The sequence below is a fragment of the Mastigoproctus giganteus genome, chromosome 11, assembly GCF_048544385.1.
Source record: "Mastigoproctus giganteus isolate SK-2022 chromosome 11, ASM4854438v1, whole genome shotgun sequence".
Lineage (NCBI taxonomy): Eukaryota > Metazoa > Arthropoda > Arachnida > Uropygi > Thelyphonidae > Mastigoproctus > Mastigoproctus giganteus.
In genome coordinates, this window is record NC_143585.1 from 87,751,175 (window position 1) to 87,774,833 (window position 23,659).

Below are 23,659 nucleotides of genomic sequence, written 5' to 3' on the forward strand. Positions count from 1 at the left end.
TGTAGAGACAGTAGCTTATTATTTTTCAAGCGATCTAGTTCAGCACGAAGTTCTATATTACTAGTAGCTTTGCCGTGGTGAAATGTGAAATCATCGTGGGGATTTGTAATATATAAACCTTGCAATGAGGTCACTTGAGATAACGCCACGTATACAAATTGCTGTTGATGATCTTTCTCATAATTATATACAACTTTGTCAAAGATCCCTCCTCGGGATTTATGTATAGTCAAAGCACAAGCAGATACTAAAGGAAATTGTGTACATCTACATGTTAATTTCCTACTGTTCTTGAATGGAATTGTAGTTGATCGTTTTATAATAGGTATGGATTGACTACGTAAATTATCTTTCACATATTGTTTATAATGAGATTGAAGGTTATGCCCTATTTTTGACTCAGGAAATTTCATCCACACTCGTTTCATCATCCTCATATTCGAAATATACTAAAGTACTGATTGTACCATTTGCCAATCCATCGACCACATCTATATTTATAGTAATCATGTACGGTTTTCCTTTCAATAATGGTAGAAAGTATGGAAGTCCTGCAGTTTCAGTCACTGACCTTTTATGAATTTTATTTCGCATATATACTTGCTAATTGTTCTTCAGAATGATAACCTTGTGCAACCACTTCATGGGTTTCATCTGCAACTAAAGCATTTATATTATAGGCATTTACATCACTATTTCTTAAAAATAGTAGAATCCCTTGCGGACATAAATTAGTAGAATCTTTTATGGTAACAAATCTCTATTCTATAATTTTAAGTTCATCTGGCAGTAATGCTTCTCCATTGTCTATTTTTTTAAGAATTTTAGAAAATGTACTATCGGACTGTCGAGCAACTTGTACCAATTCATGAAATTGTAGTGAATGCCATAATTCTGAAGCAATCAATGAGTTCTTCAGGCGTTTATATATAGGTGTTAGTTATTTGGTTTTTAGGAGCATTAGCAACTAAGGCCATATTGCTCCAGGATATGCGGTGGTCATTCCCTGACCTTTCCACATCCTCCGTATTTGGTGGTGACGGGCTCGAACCCCGGTCTAATCAAGAAGCGTGTGTTATGCACTGCTGCTCCTTCCCATCTGGCTATGGAGGCACCTCTATATATAGGTGTAGCACGCACTGGAGGCAATTGCCGTAAATCTCCAATGAAGTATATATTCATACCTCCAAATGGTATTTCATGAACACCAGTTATCTGCTTTAAATGCATGTGTACAAAGTATAATCGACAATAGTTCTGCACTAATCATACTAACTTCATCAATTATAATAGTACGTACATGTTGAAATGCAGTTCGATATTGTTGAAGAATTTCATTACTAAGTTGAAGATTATTTGATAGACATATATGGAAAGCAGAATGCACTGTTGTACCATCGATTGCCACAGCAACATTGCCCGTGAAGGCACAAGTAACATATGCATTGTGAATGTGATACATTACAAAAGTGATTATACATTTTCATCAATAATTAAAGAGTAAATGTCTTTCTACAGCCAGCAGGTTCAGTGAGAAATACTTGCATAGGTTCATGTATCTAATTATCAATTGACGATAGATAGCTTGAAGTAATAATGAACATTGTTCTTTATTAATACCACTCGCTAAACAACAGTATTCTTCAGATGGTAAGACATTCTATGATAAATTGTAAATCTGAATTAGACTTAACACTCCTAAAATCCAAGGATTGTAATTATTCATAAATTTCTCTTCTATCTTGCGTTTAAGAAATACATGTGGTCATTTGATACCAGCCCTCAAAATATTTAGATATTCTTCTTCTGATTGGCATTGATTTGATTTAAGGAATTCTTCGAAATTAACATGATTATCCAATTCTAATGAGTTGTGCATGTTACAATATTTTTTATGATAAGCTGATCTTCAATTGTCATCTGTGGCCATCGGTATTAATATATGAGTTTGCAACATTGACCAAAAAAGGTGCTTCAAATCGACATTTGTGTCGGTTTGCATTATCATTTTTATAATAGGTAAAAGTATGTTAATGTTGCTGTAAATTTGAATAAACTGAAGTTTTCTCTATAGAACATATGCATCTATCATTTGGATTGCTTCTTCCATCCCACCTTTTTTCTTATAATGGTACAGAGGGTGATTGTTCATAATAATAATATATGTGCATGTGGACTTCCTTGACGTTGAAATTCAATGGATTTAAAGAAATTCACAACGTAATATTTTCCAAAAGAACTATAGGTTTTTGATTTTAAAATTGAGTATACTCTCAACAATTTTATTAAAGTACAGCAGACTTTCGATTTACCGGAATCAGATTAAATGGGACACTTCAAGACTCAAGACAAAAAAAAAAAAAAAAAAAAAAACAGAAATCATAAAATTCAAGTAATAACTAGAATAGGTATAAACAGATATTTTGCAAGTCGTAAATAAGCGACATTATAAGTCATCATTAGGAGATTAGTGTACCTATTATCTTGCAATCCCTGCTATCTTCACATCCGCCGCTCCAAAAAAAAAAAAAAAGACCAAATGGTTAGTTTGATTTAGTGCATCGCATCAATTGTTGTGTTCCATCGCACTGCAAAATGACAAATTTTGTTTTGTTATTTATGTCAGAGATGTCAGAATTTTTTTTTTTTTTTTTTGTTTAGAAATCACAAAAATGATGGGCAAACACAACAAGAGTTGCCCTTTCAATTAAACAAAAACTTGAAATTATTCAAAATTTTGAAAACGGTGCATCTGTTAAATCTCAAAAGAACCATTATAATGTTGGCGACCAAAACATACGCAACATTGTAAAAAATAAAGGGAAGCTATTAGATTTAAAATCGACATCGTAAAACATAAATGCATGTCCACTCGTGTAGTGTATTGGGCACGCAAGTACTGCGTGGTATGTTTTTTTGGTTTTTATCTATTGCCATACATTTTATGTAGGTTGCTGAACATTTTTCAATACAGTAAGTCCCCGACTTATGTAGATTCAGACTTATATGACTGAAGATTTCAGTGAAGAGGACACACATTTCACAAATAATGTAAAAGCACACAGAATTCCGGCCATCGGTACTATAGCAAATGCAATAAGATCGAGTTTACTACCCGTTTATAATTGGTAACGCTACAGAAAAGCCCAATAACCGTGAAGTTCTTTTCAGAAAATTTAATTTTGACCATTATCATGGTGCCAACTAAGAGAATAAGTGACAGCGGTACTAGTAAATTTATTGAGAAAAGGAAAGCGATCGAGTCGGATCAGAAAATAAAATAATAACGATGTATGAAAATGGCCAAACATTAACAAGTATTGTGCAGAATTCAGATTTGTCAGTGGCAACAGTGAACACAATAAAAGAGAAAGAGAATACGAGAAGCGGTGCAACGATTGCACCAATGAAGGTCAACTATAATAACCAAGGCTACAAAATACATACATATCAGTTTTTACAGTACAATAATATGCATTTTTTCTTCCTTTTATGTTTTCTTTTCTTATGTGCCACTCTGGCTACTTCACTGCTGTCCCTAGATAAAGTTTTTAATTGAACTAATTAAAAATATATAACTATTTTTCTTCATTCTTCTGAGGACATTATGTGGTTTTCGTAATTTTGGCATATTAGGGATATAGCAGCAATGTTGGGGACTTACAGTATTTTTGGATTAACTGGGAAATCGAGAGTCTACTGTATATGGCACACATTACGGGGGTCTTCATTTATTAATGTAGCTCTTTCCATTTAAGGTAGATCCATAACTTCGTTAGTTGTAATTTCTCGTTTATATCTGAATTTGTATAACATACATATAATACAGGCCATGTTGGTTCACATGCACTCAACGTCAAGATTGTAGGTTTTCCTAATTGACGAATCATGGCAAACACATCTTGTTTACGTCTAATATGCTAAATTGAGAATTGATTTTAAAAATGCCAAGTTAGACTCTAATGACTTGTTTATAAATTCTTTCAATTTCAATATAGAACAAGTAATGTTAGCTGTTATTCCTACTGATTTAAATGCAATTTGCAAATTTTCTGCTGTATGCATTCGCATAATTTTCCTTGCCATATATAGCAAATTAGATTTCAAATCTAATTGAAACCATAAATGATCACAAACATTACAACTAAATCCAAATGGGTTTTTGTACACTAGTTTTTCAAACTCACTGTCAGCATATAGTAGAACTCAGTGGTTGACAAGTATTGGACATAGTATAACTCTGTGGTTGAATTTCATTATGATTCGGAATAGTTTGAATTTCTAATTTCCTTTTCTTCCGTTCACGATATTCCTTCATTATTTCAGCTTGAGTTTTTTTGGGTGCAGTTTGAGAAGTCCCAGGCATAACAAAACACTCTTGTTGAATTTCATCTGGATTCACATTTCTGTCCAATTTCCTTCTCTTTCTTTCACGATATTCCTTCATCTTTTGAGCTTGAGTTTTCTTGTGGGCAGTTTCAAAAGTTCCAGACACAGCAAAACACTGTTGTTCAATTTCATCTGGGTTCACATTTCTGTCCAACTTCCCTTTCTTTCTCTCAGGATATTCCTCTGAATGCTGGGCTGTAGATTTTGTCACAGTCACTCACGTATTAATCATTAATATGAGCAAGAGAAAGAATCCCATCAGAATTCAGCTTGCTCAACCCATTCAAGGCCTTATACATCTCAATCAGATCACCTCGCAGGTGCCTACTCTCCAGGCACTGTAATTTTCGGAACTTCAAGATTTCTTCTTGTGGGGCCATTTAAAGTCATTAGTGTATTTGACTCCGGTAGCTGATGTGGGAACTTTCTGCAATCTAATTGTGGCAGGTCGTGAGACAATACGAAACATGCCAGAATTTTGGCATCATCTTCGCGAGTCCATGAGACGTTGATGCGAGGCCTGTATTCAGGCAGAAGGTGGCCATTTTGAACAATTACTATAAGGTGATGTGAACAGTTAAGTGTCATGTTGTTTTGTTATTTGGTTTTTAGGAGCATTAGCAACTAAGGCCATATTGCTCCGGGATATGCGGTGGTCATTCCCTGACCTTTCCGCATCCTCCGTATTTGGTGGTGACGGGCTCGAACCCCGGTCTAATCAAGAAGCGTCTGCTACGCACTGCTGCTCCTTCCCACCTGGCTACGGAGGCGCATTAAGTGTCATAGACAGACCTTCAAAACTCGGAAACCAAGCATTTACGGAACTATATTGATATAAAATATTTTTATTGTCTACATATGAGGAACTCATTCCTGAAGTTATGCCGTGCATTTTTGAGACACCCTGTATATTTTTTATTTTTATTTAATTATTCATTTTATTACTATTATTTAATAAATTTTATTTCTTTTTTCGCCAGTACATCTAAGGCTGATGACTTCCTTGCACTATGTGGCTAATACTAATAACTTCAGGAACTCATTACTACTGTCCATTCAGAATTTGTTCCCCTAGCACACTCACATACACACACACTATTTAAAGATTTGAATGGATTAAACAAGCTAAATGCTGATGGCATTTTCTCTTGCTCAGACTGGTATTAATAGTGACAAATGATGCAAAAAAAAAAAGCAAGCTTACACAGCATAAGCCAAAGAAAAAAAAAAAATTCCAATTTCACCTATTCATCCTATCCAATAGCTTGTCTAGTTCTTCAATTTATTCAAACTATCCACTTCTAACAACAGATGGTATCTTATTCCAGCAATCAACAACCCATTGGCAGTTGCTGAATAGGTGTGCAGAAGGAAAACTTCTGCATACCTATTCAGCAACCAACCATCCTTAAATTTGGGTATATGCTATCACATTTGTATAGCTCCCCTTTGTTCTCCTCACCAATCTTGTTACCATTCTCTCTGTTCCAGCAGCTGTACATCCTTCCTACAATGAGGCCTGACCATTGCTTTATACAATGGGATGATCACCTTATCTCTGCTAGCAAAATTCCCCTATATCATTGAAAAAAATCACATTAGCTGTCTTGGCAGCCTGTCTGCACTGCTCAGAGAACTTCATATCTGACTGCACAATTATCCCCAGGCCCTTTTAATTTTCTACTGCCCCCTAAATGTAGTACCACACAGTTAGCATTAGTAGAGGCCTGTGATGCAAGAAAGCAAGCTTATGCAGCATCAGCCAAAAAAAAAAAAAAAAAACCCCACTTCACCCCTCCGTTCGTTTGAAATACCTGTCCAGCTGAGCCTTAAATTTATTTAGGCTATCAACTTCCACGACAAGGGATGGAAGTCTGTTCCGCCAACCAACTACCCGCTGGCTAAAGGCAAATTTCCGCACGTCTATCCTACATCTGTCTTTCCACAATTTGAATTTATGCCCTCTCAGGTGATTATTCTGAGCAAGAGGAAGAATCCCATCAGCACTGAGCATGCTCAAACCATTCAAGGCTTTATACACTTCTATCAGATCACCTCGCTGGTGCCTAGTCTCCAGACACTGTAATTTGCAAAACTTAAGCCTTTCTTCGTAAGAGTACCCTCTATTCCATTCACTAATCTTGTTACTCTTCTCTATACTCATTCCAACAGCTCTACATCCTTCTTGAAATGCAGCCTCCAGACCTGTATACAGTACTCAGGGTGTGGCCTGACCACTGCCTTATACAAGGGAATAATCACCTCCATATCCCTGCTAAACAAATTCCTGTATATCACTGACAAGACACCATGAGATACTCTTGCAGCCCATCTACACTGCTCAGAGAACTTCATATCTGCCTGCACAATTACCCCAAGGGCCTTTTCATTCTCTACCACTGTCAGTGTAGTACCACAGAGTTGATACGTTGCTCTGGGGGTTGCTGTTTCCCATATGTAGTACTTTACATTTGTCACCTCTCTGCCCATCTGCTCAACCTTTCCAGATCCTGTTGCAGCAGCATAGTGTCAGTAGAGTCCTTGACAACCATGCCAACCTTTGTATTGTCTGCAAACTTGGACATTAAGCTTGATATACCATCATCAATATCATTTATAAATACAGAAAACAATAATGGACCCGACACTGAACCCTGAGGGACTCCACTAATAACATTAGTCCACGATGAGCAGTGTCCATTTAATACCACTCTCTGTCTTCTCCCCCTCAGCCACCCCTTTATCCATAGCAGAAATTTGCCTCCAGTGCTACACTGCTCCAATTTGTGCAGCAGTCTTCCATGTGCAACAGTATCAAAAGCCTTTCTAAGATCCAAGCATATAATATCAAAGTTATTCCCTGCATCCAGTTCTTTTGTGACTGCATCATAGTATCCAATCAAATTGGAAAGGCAAGACTTCCCCTTAACAAAACCATGCTGTGTCCGAGCTATAACTGAAGTCTTGTCTAGATGATCCTGCAGTGCTTCTTTAACCAGTGCCTCCATTAATTTTCCTGGAACAGAAGTTAAACTCACAGGTCTATAATTACTTGTGTCAGCCTTTGATCCTCCTTTGTGAATTGGGGTCACATTTGCACATCTCCAGTCTGTGGGTACCTCCCATGAGTCCAAAGAAGCTCTCATAATTATGGCTAAGGGTTTACTTACTTCCTTTGCTGCCTCCTTTAATATAACTGGATAGATCCCATCCACCCCAGGTGCCTTTCTCGTGTTTATGTACAGCAATTTCTCCTCCACTTTACTCTCAGTTATTACAAGATTCTCTAGCTTACTGCCAGAGTTGAATACACTTCTGGCATTCCCCTCGCTGAATAACTCCTCATATGTGAATGTCGATGCAAAATATTCATTTAGTTTGTTAGCTACCTGAGCAGGATCATCAACAGTTGACCCATCGATATCAAGTGGACCAATCTGATTCATCCCCTTCCTTGTAGAGTTTACATAAGTAAAGAACTCTTTGGTGTTTTTTTTTTGCATCCCTTGCCAAAGATTTCTCGTAATCTGCCTTTGCCTCCCTAACCTCCTTTCTAACTTGGTTACAGATCAACTTGTATCTATCATATGCTTCTATGTCACGTGTTAATTTATATGTATCCCATGCATTTTTCTTCTCTGTCATATGTCTCATTAGTTCATCTGACATCCATTTAGGCCTAAACTTTGAACAATATTTCTTAGTTGGTGTGTAAAGCCTAGTAGCTACAAGGTAAGTTCTTTGAATGCCCCCCATTTTGAATATGCTGTTGGTAACATCTTCAGTTGGTCCCACTGTATAGAATTTAAATACTGTCTCAAATCATCGTAGTCACCTTTACAAAAGCAATAAACCTTCCCTTTACCTTTGATAGTAGTTACCTCTTTGAGTAAATCCCACTTCAGCACTCTGTGATCACTGCCACCTAATGGTTCCTTTATCTGCAGATTCTTAATGCATGAAGAATCTCTACTGATAATCAAATCAAGAGTATTACTCCCTCTAGTTGCCTCCCGAACATGCTGATGTAGAAAACAGTCATCCAATAAATATACAAAAGCCTTGCTAGGGTGAGTGACCAACCCACAAATTCCAATCAATATCTGGGAAATTAAAATCCTCCATTATAAGACTCTCTGATGTACTGGCCCACTATTTATTTCCCTGTACAGTTTCTTATTATACTCATCAGAAGCATTAGGCCTATAGCATACTCCTACTCTCAATTTTGATCTCCCAATTCTTATGTCACACCAAACTGACTCGACACTGCTCTGTCCAGCAATGTCAACTGGCTTCACTTCCTTGGATTTTATGTATTTCTTAACTAATAGCATAACCCTTCCTCCTTTCCTATCCTGTCTATCCCTTCTCCCCAAATTCCAGTTCTGCATTCCTTATATCTGTGTGACACCACGTCTCTGATATCCCAACAATATCCGCCTTTGATGTTTTGAGCAATACCTCAAATTCATAAAATTTATTTACCAAACTCCTAGCATTGGTGTACATGCAAGTATACATGCACCTGTTTCTATTCTTAGCTACCCTAACACAACTCATGTGTTTACTTGTACCGCAATGACTCCCAGCAGTCTCTGAAATATCCTGCATCTTGTTTTTCAGGCTGCTGCTCATTCCAATGGTTGGTTGATATGTTGTTTAATGGCACAAGGGCTGCTAAGGCCATATTGTGCCTCTCATTCCAATAGAAGCATTGCAAGAATCACTTTCACCTCTGCCAAGCTAGCAGCTTTCCGACCCACCTAACACTGCCTCGATAGCATCAGCAAATATTCTTGCACCTTTTCTAGTTAAGTGTATCCCATCCCTGTAGAAGCAGTCTCTCCTGTTAACAAGTACAGACCAGGCTGAAAAAACTTCTACCCCTTAAGCCTTCCACAAACTTTCCAGGGCCGAATTTATCGACAAGGCTCTTATCATATACTCCCTCCTATCGTGTCTGGGCAGAATTGCAGACATTTTCAAATTCAACCCTAATTCACGGCCTTTTTTCAACAGTGACCTGTACTTGTTAAGTAATTCTCCCGGTCTCCTACTCTTGATATCATTAGTGCCAACATAGTAGTAGTAGTAGTAGTGGCATGTGATGCAAGAAAGCAAATGTATGAGCTTATGCAGCATCAGCCAAAAAAAAAAAAATCACACAATTCCCTCCAAATGCCTGTCCAGTTCCTCCTTAAATTTATTCAACCTATCAACTTCCACAACCCCATGACCTGCCCTGGCAGCCTGTCTGCATTGCTCAGAAAACTTCATATCTGCCTGCACAATTACTCCCAGGTCTTTTTCATTATCTACCACCTTAAGTGTAGTACCACACAGTTGGTACGTTTCTCTGGGGTTACTTCTACCCATATGCAGTACTTTGCATTTGTCAAGGTTAAACTTCAGTTGCCACTTCTTAGCCCATCTGCCCAAATTATCTAGATCCTGTTGCAGTAGCACACTGCCATTACTGTCATTAACAACCCTGCCAACCTTTGTATCATGTGCAAACTTCGACATTAAGCCTGATATACCTTCATCAATATCATTGAGAAATATACAAAACAACAGTGGACCTAACACCGAACCCTGTGGGACTCCACTAATAACATTAGTCCAAAAAAGCAGCACCCATTGATTACCTCCCTCTGTCTTCTCCCACTTAACCATCCTTTTATCCATTGTAGCAACTTACCCTTAATACCATTCTGCTCCAATTTGTACAATAGTCTTCCATGCGCAACAGTGTGAAAAGCTTTCCTGAAATCCAAATATATGATATCAAAATTATTTTTTTTGCATCCAGTTCCTTTGTAACCACATTATAATATCCTATCAAATTTGTCAGACAAGACTTTCCCTTAACAAACCCATGCTGTGTCTGAATTATTGCTGCAGTCTTGTCTAGATGATCCTGCAATGCATCTTTAACCAGCGACTCCATTATTTTACCCGGAACAGAAGTTAAACTAACTGGTCTGTAATTACTCGCGTCACCCTTCGATCCCCCCTTTGTGAATTGGGGATACATTTGCACATCTCCAGTCCGTGGGAACCTACCCTGAGTCCAAGGTTGCTCTCATAATTATGGCTAAGGGTTTGCTTAGTTGCTTTGCAGCCTCCTTTAATATAACTGGATAGATCCCATCCACCCCAGGTGCTTTTCTTACTTTTAACTTCAACAGTTTCTCTTCCACTTTGCTCTCAGTTATTACAAAATCATTAAGTATCCTGCTACAATTTGATAACCTTCTGTCATTTTCAAACCTTAATAATTCCTCACGTGTGAATGTAGATGCAAAATACTCATTCAGTTTGTTTGCTATCTGAGAAGGATCATCAACAGTCAAACCATCGATGTCAAGTGGACCAATCAGATTCATCCCCTTTCTTTTAGAGTTTATATAAGTAAAGAAATCCTTGCTGTTTTTCTTAGCATCTTTGCCAACTTTATCACCTTTTGTGCCCAGCAACTTTATCACCTTTTGTGCCCAGTTGGCACATTACTCTGGGGTTACTGCTACCCATATGTAGTACTTGACATTTGTCAATGTTATATGTACTTCAATTGTCATTTCTCAGCTCATCTGCCTAATTTTTCTAGTCCTTGTTGCATCAGCATACCTTCATTACTGTCACTAACCAGCCTCTCAGAATTTTTTTTTTTTTTTTTTGGCTGGTGCAGCAAAAGCCTCAGGTTTCCTTGCATCATATGGCTAATAATAATAATAATAATAATAATAATAATATACCCTCAACAATATCATTAATGAATACAGAAAACAACAATGGGTCCATTACTAAACCCTGTGGACTCCACTAATAACATTAGTCAATGAAGAGCAATGTCATTGATAACCTCTCCCTCTCATCTCACTCAACCATCCTTTATCCATATCAGTAACTTTCCCATAATGCCACATTGCTCCAATTTGTATAGCAGTCTTTTCTGTACAACAGTACCAAAATCTTTCCTGAAATCAAAGCATATGATATCAGAATTCTTTTTTGCATCCATTTCCTTTGTCATAGCATCCAATCAAATTGGTTAGACAAGACCCTTAACAAACCATTGCTGTAACTGAAGTATATGTCCTCTTGTCTAGATGGTCCTGCATTACTTCATTAACCAGTGATACTATTATTTGCCCTGGAATAGAAGTTAAACTAACAGATCTAATTATTCTTTTTACATTCTTATCCCCCCCCCTTGTGAACTGGGTATACATTTGCACATCTCTAGTCCACATGAACCTCCCCTGAATCTAAAGATTCTGTCATAATTATGACTAAAGCTTTGCTTACCTCCTTTGCTGCTTTCCTTACTGTAGTTGGATAGATCCCATCCACTCTAGGTGCCTTTTTTATGTTTAATTTCAACAATTTCTCTTCTACTTTCCTCTCAGATACCACAACATTATTCAGCTCCTTGTCAGAGTGTGATAAACTTTTGACATCTCTTTCTAATGGATTTCGGATGTGTGAATGTATGTGCAAAATATATATTCAGCCTGTCAGCAACCTGAGCAGGATTATCAACAGTAAAACCATTGATATCAAGTGGACCAATGTGACTGAACCCCTTCCTTCTATGGTTAATACAAGTTAAGAGGTGGTTGATGCTTTTCTTGGTATTCTTTGCCAGATTCTTCTTGTAATCTACCTTGGCTTGCTTAACCTGTTTTGACTTGATTGCAGACTAGTTTATATCTACCATAGGCTTCTGTATAATGAGATAGCATTAGCATAGGCATATCATGCAAGAAAGCAAGCTTATCCAGCATCAGCCAAAAAAAAAAAAAAAAAAAACACATCCATTTCACCCCTCCGTTCGTTCGAAATACTTGTCCAGCTGAGCCTTAAATTTATTTAGGCTATCAACTTCCACAACAAGGGATGGAAGTCTGTCCCACCAACCAACTACCCGTTGGCAAAAGGCAAATTTCCGCACATCCTTCCTACATCTGTCTTTCCTCAATCTGAATTTATGCCCTCTCAGGTGATTATTCTGAGCAAGACGAAGAATCCCATCGGCACTGAGCATGCTCGAACCATTCAAGGCTTTATACACCTCTATCAGATCACCTCGCTGGTGCCTAGTCTCCAGACACTGTAATTTGCAACACTTAAGCCTTTCTTCGTAAGAGCAACCCTTTATTCCATTCACTAATCTTGTTGCCCTTCTCTGTACTCGTTCCAGCAGCTCTACATCCTTCTTGAAATGAGGCCTCCAGACATGTATACAGTACTCAAGGTGTGGCGTGACCATTGCCTTATACAAGGGAATAATCACCTCCATATCCCTGCTAGAAATATTCCTGTATATCATTGACAAGACACCATGAGCTACTCTTGCAGCCCGTCTGCACTGTTTAGAGAACTTCATATCTGCCTGCACAATTACCCCCAGGTCCTTTTCATTCTCTACCACTGTCAGTGTAGTACCACAGAGTTGATACATTGCTCTGGGGTTGCTGTTTCCCATATGTAGAACTTTACATTCGTCAATGTTAAACTTCATTTGCCACCTCTCAGCCCATCTGCTCAACCTTTCCAGATCCTGTTGCAGCAGCATATCGTTGGTAATGTCCTTAACAACCCTGCCAACCTTTGTATCGTCTACAAACGTGGACATAAAGTTTGATATACCATCATCAATATCATTTATAAATACAGAAAACAATAATGGACACAACACTGAACCCTGAGGGAATCCACTAATAACATTAGTCCACGATGAGCAGTGTCCATTGGTTACCACTCTCTGTCTTCTCCCACTCAACCATCCCTTTATCCACAGCAGCAATTTACCTCCAATGCCACACTGCTCCAATTTGTGCAGCAGTCTTCCATGTGCAACAGTATCAAAAGCCTTTCTAAGATCCAAATATATAATATCAAAGTTATTCACTTGCATCCAGTTCTTTTGTGACTGCATCATAGTATCCAATCAAATTGGTCAGGCAAGACTTTCCCTTAACAAAACCATGCTGTGTCCGATCTATAACTGAAGTCTTGTGTAGATGATCCTGCAGTGCTTTTTTAACCAGTGCCTCCATTAATTTTTCTGGAACAGAAGTTAAACTCACAGGTCTATAATTACTTGTGTCAGCCTTTGATCCTCCTTTGTGAATTGGGGTCACAATTGCACATCTCCAGTCTATGGGTACCTCCCCTGAGTACAAGAAAGCTCACATAATTATGGCTAAGAGTTTGCTTACTTCCTTTGCTGCCTCCTTTAATATAACTGGATAGATCCCATCCACCCATACAATTGTACAGAGAAATAGAGTGGGCTAGTAAATCGGAATGTCTTATAATGGAGGATTTTAACTTCCCAGATATTGACTGGAACTTGTGGGTTGGTCACTCACACACTAGTCAGATTTTTGTGGATTTATTGGATGATTGTTTTCTGCAGCAGCATGTTCGAAAGGCAACCAGAGAAAGTAATACTCTTGATCTGGTTATCAGCAGTGATCATTCGTGTATTAAGAATTTGCAGATAAAGGAACCACTAGGTGGCAATTATCACAGTGTACTGATGTGGGATTTACTTAAAGATATAATTACCATCAGGGGTAAAGGAAAGGTTTTTGCTTCCGTAAAGGTGAGTACAGTGGTCTCCGACAGTTTTTAATTTCTGTACAGTGGGATCAACTGACGATGTTACCAACAGTAAATTCTAAGTGGGAAGCATTCAAGGAATTAATCGTGGATGCTACTAAAAGTTTCATACCTATTAAGAAAAATTGTTCAAGGTTTAGGCCTAAATGGTTATCAAATGAACTAATGAGACTCGTAACAGAGATTTTGATTTTTGATTTGGTAGTTGTTGGCGCATCGGCTTCTGTGGCCATATTGCACCTCCCAAGGTTTTTGCAGTACTTTGATCCAAGCCCGAGGCGGGAATCGAACCCGCGACCTTTGGGTTGTCGGGCAGGTACTTTACCCACTCGGCTAGCCCGGTCGGCCTCGTAACAGAGAAGAAAAATGCATGGGATGCATATAAATTATCAAGCAACTCAGAAGCCTATGGCAGATATAAGCTAGTCTGTAATCAGGTGACAAAGGAAAGTTAGGCAGGCGAAGGCAGATTACGAGAAATCCTTGGCAAAAGATGCTAAGAAAAACAGCAAGGATTTCTTTACTTATATAAACTCTAAAAGGAAGGGGATGAATCTGATCGGTCCACTTGACATCGATGGTTCCTCTGTTGATAATCCTGCTCAGATAGCAAACAAACTGAATGGGTATTTTGCATCTACATTCACACATGAGGAATTATTAAGGTCTGAAAATAGCAGAAGGTTATCAAATTGTAGCAGGATACTTAATGATTTTGTAATAACTGAAAGCAAAGTGGAGGAGAAATTGTTGAAGTTAAACATAAGAAAAGCACCTGGGGTGGATGGGATCTATCCAGATATATTAAAGGAGGCGGCAAAGCAACTAAGCAAACCCTTAGCCATAATTATGAGAGCATCCTTGGACTCAGGGGAGGTTCCCACGGACTGGAGATGTGCAAATGTATCCCCAATTCACAAAGGGGGATCGAAGGGTGACATGCGTAATTACAGACCAGTTAGTTTAACTTCTGTTCCGGGTAAAATAATGGAGTCAGTGGTTAAAGATGCATTGCAGGATCATCCAGACAACACTGCAGCAATAATTCAGACACAGCATGGGTTTGTTAAGGAAAAGTCTTGTCTGACAAATTTGATAGGATATTATGATGTGGTTACAAAGGAACTGGATGCAAAAAATAATTTTGATATCATATATTTGGATTTCAGGAAAGCTTTTGACACTGTTGCGCATGGAAGACTATTGTACAAATTGGAGCAGAATGGTATTAACGGTAAGTTGCTACAATCGATAAAAGGATGGTTAATTGGGAGAAGACAGAGGGTGGTAATCAATGGGTGCTGCTCTTCGTGGACTAATGTTATTAGTGGAGTCGCACAGGGTTCGGTGTTAGGTCCACTGTTATTTTGTATATTTATCAATGATATTGATGAAGGTATATCAGGCTTAATGTCGAAGTTTGCAGATGATACAAAGGTTGGCAGAGTTGTTAATAACAGTAATGGCAGTGTGCTACTGCAACAAGATCTAGATAATTTGGGCAGATGGGCTAAGAAGTGGCAACTGAAGTTTAAAGTTGACAAATGCAAAGTACTGCATATGGGTAGAAGTAACCCCAGAGAAACGTACCAACTGTGTGATACTACACTTAAGGTGGTAGAAAATGAAAAAGACCTGGGAGTAATTGTGCAGTCAGATATAAAGTTTTCTGAACAATGCAGACAGGCTGCCAGGGCAGGTCATGGGGTTTTGTCAATGATATATAGGAATTTTGCTAGCAGGGAGAAGGAGGTGATTGTCCCTCTGTATAAGGCAGTGGTCAGGCCATGCCTTGAGTACTGCATACAGGTCTGGAGGCCTCATTTTAGGAAGGATGTAGATTTACTTGAGCATGTACAGAGAAGGGCAACAAGATTGGTGAGGGGAATGAAGGGATCCTCTTATCAACAGAGGCTTAAGTTCTGCAAATTGCAGTGGCTGGAGACTAGGCACCTGTGTGGTGATCTGACTGAGGTGTATAAGGCTTTGAATGGGTTGAGCACTCTGAATTCTGATGGAATCCACTTGTTCAGATTACAAACCTAAGGGGCAAAAATTCAAATTAAGAAAGGACAGATGTAGAATAGATGTGCGGAAATTTGCCTTTAGCCAGCGGGTGGTTAATTGCTGGAACAAACTTCCATCTGTCATTGTGGAAGTTGACAGGTTAAATAAATTTAAGGAGGAACTGAACAGGCATTTGGAGGGAATGGTGTGATATTTTTTTTTTTTTTTTTTTTTTGGCTGATGCATAAGCTCATACACTTGCTTTCTTGCATCACATGCCAATACTACTGTTTATCTTCAACAATTTCTCCTCCAAATTCCTCTCAGTTATTACAAGAATATCTAGATTACTGCCAGAGTTGAATACACCTCTGGCATTCCCCTCACTGAATAACTCCTCATGTGTTAATGTCGATGCAAAATATTCATTTAGTTTGTTAGCTACCTGAGCAGGATCATCAACAGTTGACCCATCGATATCAAGTGGACCAATCTGATTCATCCCCTTCCTTGTAGAGTTTACATAAGTAAAGAACTCTTTGGTGTTTTTTTTGCATCCCTTGCCAAAGATTTCTCGTAATCTGCCTTTGCCTCTCTAACCTCCTTTCTAACCTGGTTACAGACCAGCTTATATCTATCATAGGCTTCCATGTCACCCATTAATTTATATGTATCCCATGCATTTTTGTTATCTGCCATATGTCTCATTAGTTCATCTGACATCCATTTAGGCCTAAACCTTGAACAATATTTCTTAGTTCGTATGTAATACCTAGTAGCTTCCAAGATAATTTCTTTGAGTACTTCCCATTTTGAATTTGATGCTGATAACATCATCAGTTGGCCCTGTATAGAATTTAATACTGTCTCAGACAATCGTAGTCGCCTTTATGAAAGTAAAAATCTTCCCTTTACCCCTGATGGTAGTTACCTCTTTGAGTAAATCCCACTTCAGCACACTGTGATCACTGCCACCTAGTGGTTCCTTTATCTGCAGATACTTAATGCATGAAGAATCACTACTGATCATCAGATCAAGACTATTACTCCCTCTAATTGCCTCCCGAACATGCTGATATAGAAGACAATCATCCAATAAATCCATAAAAGCCTTGCTAGTGTGTGAGTGACCAACCCACAAATTCCAGTCAATATCTGGGAAATTATAATCCCCCATTATAAGACTCTCTGATTTACTAGCCCACTATTTCCCTGTACAGTTTCTTCTTATACTCATCAGAGTCATTAGGCGTATAGCACACTCCTACTCTCAATTTTGATCTCCCAATGCTTATGTCACACCAAACTGACTCGACACTGCTCTGTCCAGCAATGTCAACTGGCTTCACTTCCTTGGATTTTATGTATTTCTTAACTAATAGCATAACCCCTCCTCCTTTCCTATCCTGTCTATCCCTTCTCCCCAAATTCCAGTTCTGCATTCCTTATATCTGTGTGACACCACGTCTCTGATATCCCAACAATATCCGCCTTTGATGTTTTGAGCAATACCTCAAATTCATAAAATTTATTTACCAAACTCCTAGCATTGGTGTACACGCAAGTATACATGCACCTGTTCTTATTCTTAGCTACCCTAACACAACCCATGTGTTTACTTGTACCGCAATAACTCCCAGCAGTCTCTTGAAATATCCTGCATCTTGTTTTTCAGGCTGCTGCTCATTCCAATGGTTGGTTGATATGTTGTTTAATGGCACAAGGGCTGCTAAGGCCATATTGTGCCTCTCATTCCAATAGAAGCATTGCAAGAATAACTTTCACCTCTGCCAAGCTAGCAGTTTTCCAACCCACCTAACACTGCCTCGATAGCATCAGCAAATATTCTTTCACCTTTTCTATTTAAGTGTATCCCATCCCTGGAGAAGCAGTCTCTCCTGTTAACAAGTACAGACCAGGCTGAAAAAAATTCTATCCCTTAAGCCTTGCACAAACTTTCCAGGGGCGAATTGATCGACAAGGCTCTTATCATATACTCCCTCCTATCGTGTCTGGGCAGAATTGCAGACACTTTCAAATTCAACCCTAATTCACGGCCTTTTTTCAACAGTGACCTGTACTTGTTAAGTAATTCTGCCGGTCTCCTTAACTAATAGCATATTAGTTAGATATTTTATGTGCACCACTGCAGTTTTCTCCTCTGCCACGTGTCTCAATTGTTCATTGATACACACAAGGAGGCATAAATTCAAACTGAGCAAGGATGTTTGCAGGACAGATCTGCAAAGGCTTGACTTCAGCCAGCAGGTGGTTGATTGTTGGAACTACATCAATCAACCATTAGCATTGAACAAGTTCAATGCTAATGGGATTCTTCCTCTTGCTCAGATTACTCACCTGAGGGGGCATAAATTCAAATTTAGGAAAGACAATTGTAGAATAGATATGCGGAAATTTGCCTTTAGCCAGCAGTTGGTTGATAGTCGGAACAAACTTCCATCTGTTATTGTTTAGGTCAAGGTCAGCAACTTAAGTTCAAAGCAGAACTAGACAAACATTTGGAGTGAATGGATGTGTGAAATGGGAAGTGTGTTTTTTTTTTTTTTTTTTTTGCTGATGCTATATAAGCTTCCTTTCTTACATCATATGCCCTGCTAATGCTAACTAATTTTTATCTGTTGTTGCGGAAGGATAGTTTGAGTAAATTAAAGAAACTAGATAAATTATTGTAGGGAATGACCAGCTGATGGGAGAAAGGGTGGATTTTTTTTTTTTTTTTTTGTTTCCAGCTGATGCTATATAAGCTTGTTTTCTTGCATCATTTGCATTACTAAGGCTACTCTCTCAATCAAACATTTTAGTTTCAAGTTCAAGAGCATTTCAGGGGGAAAAGGCAAAAAGTATAGGTGGACAAGTGGGTGTTGCATCATAACAAGCCAGCTCACTAAGTCAATGTTATTGGAGGGAAAAAAATGGATTCTTCAGATGGAACATTCTCCTACACCCCTTCCTTTCAGTTTGGCTGCATATGACTTCTATTTACAGGTATCAAAACTCTGAAGGTCCAGCAACATATGCCAAAGGCAATAAAATCAATATCTCTGAAGAAGTTCTAAAAATGCTTTCAACTGTAGTAGAAGAGAATGATTTCACACAGAGCTGTCGAAGGAACTACATAAAGATGAACAAAGGCAAATACCTGGCAGAGTTCAATTTAACTTACTTATAGAGTAATTCCTGGAAGTTTTATAAGCACAGCTCACAGTATTCCGTAATATGTGAGATTACATATTATGGAATACATTTCACTATTATTTATTTACTGTGTTGGTTATATTATCTCCACATTTTCTATTTCATATATTGACAAATACTCTCATTATTCATTGAATATGCTGATAACCACACTTGAAATTACAGCCCAGTTCCCACTGTACCAATAAATCTCTCATCAAAACAAACAAACAAACAAATGTTAAGTATTCAATCGTCTTTAACTAGCAGCAATAAGCTAATAATTAAAATAGCAACAGTGAAATTCGGCTATACAGCTGAACTAAGCTGTTTCTCTATTTTTCTTTTTTATTCATCTCTGCCAAGTCACATTAATTTTTGGTGCATGGCTGTCCGGTTTGATGAACTTGCGTGTTGTGAATAATTCATATTGTATTTAATGTGAATAATCTTAATATCATCTGCATGTTTCATTTATTTACCTATGGAGGTTCGTAGATAAATATAACTTTAAAAAAAAAATTAAATGTTAATCAAAATTCAAGATATTATCCAACAATCTCCATTGTTTTACAATTTTTTGAACTCATTACATACCTATTATTTATCAAATAAACAATATTAAAATTTAATGAATTTGCAAACTTCCTTTTAAGAAATCTGAGAAGAAACAGATTTCTACTTGCCATTAATTCGTGATCCAGGCAACACACTGCTATTAGCTCCCATTCCGATTTTTCGCCAATTTTTCTAAAATAGGAAGACTTTGAAAAGATATTTTGTAACACATATAAGAGCACTTGTCGGAGAGAAAAACATATATTTATATTTATATCATAACTGTTTCTTCGTTATTGTATACTCTTGTAACGAAAATATTCACTCATAATCTACCACACAGATCACAAGTTTTACTACTCTATAACACAGATGTTCATCCACGAATTAAAAATAATTTATTCTGGAAATGTAACTAGCTTTAATAAACAGCCAGTAGAGGGACTCCAAATCATCATAGACATACGATAAGTGAAGCTTGCGGTTTTTTGTTACCCAGGCTGCCGTGTAGTGCTTAGGAACAGAGGTCACATTTTCTGAAATTTTCCCGTTCCCTCCACACCATGATAAAAGAACAAGTGAAATAATGTTTTAGATTAATCCCCGTCGCCGGCTAAAGTTATCGTGCACCACTTCATATGGTTTATTGCGAATTATATATGTACAAATGTGTGTACGCTGGTCAATATGGACATTGTGAAGGCTGAAAAACTCCAGAATAACTGACTGAAGAAGGAGGGGAACCGTATACTCCTTTCGCATGAAATCATCTAACTGCAGTCTCCGTCTCCACAGAAGAAAGCCTTTAAGTATCTCCCTTCAGTCTCTGTCAGAATTTTTCAACTAGACCAGGACAGAATAAATACAGTGGGCCTTGGTGTTTGAATTAATGTTGGGAACAGGAAATGATTCTCAGGGAATTGAAGGCCATCTTCCTTTTATTGTGATATGTGGCCTTTTTTTTAAAGTCCGGGGACGATTCATTGTTCCCCTAAAGGTTTAGCCTAAACTTTTCTACACCAATGATAAATGGCGAATACACCCTCTTGTTATCGAAATTATGGGACGACGAAGAAGATTAACGGTTTCGCATTAGAACTTAAAATTATATATACACTGAGTGATCACTGAATTATGATCACCCTTATGAAAAGTGAATGTGACCCGTTGACCACGTGAGGTACGACAATCCGCAGTTAGTAGACCTACGTATCATGGATAAGGTGTTAGTAATTCAGTAGGTAGTAAAATTCCGAGCGTGTTGGGTAAAAGGAAGGATTTATCGGACATTGAAAAAAGACAAATTTCCGAGCTCGACGAGCTGGTGCTTCGATTTTCGAAACGGCTGAACTGGTGGGGTATTCGAGAGCCGCCGTAGTTAAAGTGTACCAGGACTGCCGTAAAATGGTCAAACAACCACCCAACAACAAAACTGCAAAGGTGAGCAAAAGGTTGAGGTTAGAGGTGAGCGCTGGGTCCGAGACTCTTACAGGCGAAGAACCGCAGCATTGATCAATAGTTGACTACCCAATACAACGTGGGCCAACCCGGAACAATATCTGGCATGACCATGCATTGCACGCTTGCAAGTATGGGCTATACCAGCAGACGACTCCAGCGGCATCCTCTCCTAACCAAGGTTCATCGGCGTAAAAGACTCGCCTGGTGCAAAGAACATGCAAGTTGGACGTTAGAAGACTGGAAGAAGGTGTGCTGGTCGGATGAGTCACGTTATTTATTCCACACCTTGGATGGTCGTGTACGGATTTGGCGTCAACAACATGAGGCTCTTCGTTCATCATGCATGGTATTTATCAAAAGTGCAGCCGGTGGAGGCGGTTGTATGGTGTGGGGAATGTTTCATTAGCAGGAACTTGGACCCCTGGTGCATGTGGAACAACGTATCACTGGTCTCCGAAATCATCAACTACTTGCTGACTATGTACATCCCGTTATGTTACACTTTTTGCCGAATGGCGATGGTGTCTTCCAAGATGACAATGCGCCGCGCCATCGGGCGCATGTTGTGCAGGAATGGTTTGAGGAACACAGTTCTGACTTCCAGCATATCGATTGGCCTCCGATCTCCCCCGATATCAATCCCATCGAGCACTTGTGGGAGACTATGGAAAGGCATATCAGGCGTCTGAATACACCAATCCCCTCCATACCTGCATTACACACAGCTTGGTTGGCCATACCTCCCGAACGCTTCAGACATCTTGTTGAATCAATGCCACGTCGGATAGCTGCTGTACTGAGGGCAAAAGGGGGACGTACGAAGTATTAGGTAGGTGGTGGTCATAATTCAGTGATCACTCATTGTATATTGTACTAATATTTTTTTTCCTCTCTAATATTTATATTTTTTTTGAATCTATCTTTTTATCAAGTTATTAAGAATTAAAAAAAACAATAGGAGGTAGATTTAACTCTTCACTGATATAGTGAGCAATGGTTATAACGAGGAAATTTTGTTGGACCCTTGATGCTCCTTATAATCAAGTTCGACTGTATATTAGTATGTATTTAATCTAATATTACTCAGTGTATATTAGATTAAATACATAAAGTGGAAAAGGACCGGATTCAAATCCAGCCGATAACGCGAGAAACTTTTAAATGGCTTTTTCACTACGTGGCTGAGTTAGTCGGTCTCAGATGTAAAGAGCAAGGTCTTTCTCCGAAAAAAAACGGAGTTTTTTTTTTCGGAGAAAATTGTACATAATTTTATTCTTTGTACGAAAGAAAATATTTAATTTATTTATTTTATAAGTTGATAATTTCATTTTTTAAAATAAAAATGACGAATCAATATATTGATATTTAAAATTTTGTTTTCCTGGTTTTCATCTCGAAAAATCTGCCTTTACCAGCCAATGGCCAATGGGAATTTTGTTAGGTGTGACTATCCTTTTCATGAAATAGAATCCTCCTCAATAACAACAAACGTTCGTACTTTTCTACATAAAGTAAGTAGGTACAGGGTCGTGCAAAGCCATTTTAGTACCTGAGGCAAGAATGAAAAGTTGCATCCACCCCTGAAATATTAAAAGAATATATTTGAAGTTAAAAAATAGGACTTAATTAAAATACATTTCTGGCACACGTTTTAATAAAAAATCAAAATCGAAGTTATAAAAATGACAACCAATGAGGCAAAAACCATGGTGGCGCCCCACATAGCGCTGGTGTGCAGAGTTCGGTATCTGCAGTGGCCCGACAAACATTTTGGTCTTGCAAAAGAGACATGATAAACGGATTGGAATAATCACGAAAACGTTGCCAATTATTTAATTTTTGTATTCTGCGCGTGTAGCACAGTGGTATCGTCACCATCCACCACAGAACGGGTAGAAAAGGCCCGGGTTCGAATCTCTTCGATGACGCGAGGCTTTTTTTCACTCCGTGGCTCAGTTAGTCGGTCTCAGGCTTAGAGAACAAGGTTTTTTGCTCAGAAACTGGGGTTTTTCCGTCCAGAAAAGCAGGCAAATTGATCAGAGAACGCACGCAATTTACAGTCAAAATACACATATGGGTATATATTTGAAATAATAGGTGGTCCTAATACAGTGTAATGGTTTGGGGTTTTTTATTTTGTATGCATGCATACAGTGCGACAACGCACAAAAGATTCCATTGATTTTGAAGGCGGCATGTTAGTCGACGCCAGACGACTACCATTCTATGAGATCATTTCTCAAGGAGGCATACTAATACTGTATTGATCCTGTAACACATTTATATAATTTTTACCACTTTAATTTTTTTATTATTGCAATCAGTAGTGTGTCTAGATCGGTTAGGGCCTTAAAATGCTGTGGGAGTTTGGTCTCTTTATTGCAACAAAATTTTGTGTATATGGAAGTCTCTT

At 38.3% G+C, this 23,659-nt stretch overlaps 1 protein-coding gene across 1 annotated transcript in view; it reads right to left on the reverse strand.

Moving 5' to 3' along the window:
* The window catches only part of neur (E3 ubiquitin-protein ligase neur), a 186,908-nt gene extending 166,833 nt beyond the window's left edge, over window positions 1-20,075 (reverse strand). The window contains exon 1 of the mRNA XM_090384252.1: window positions 19,914-20,075. Coding sequence (XP_090240378.1) covers window positions 19,914-19,956 — 43 coding nt within the window. The 5' untranslated portion in view covers window positions 19,957-20,075. The remainder of the gene's footprint in view (window positions 1-19,913) is intronic.
* Between the last annotated feature and the right edge of the window lie 3,584 nt (window positions 20,076-23,659).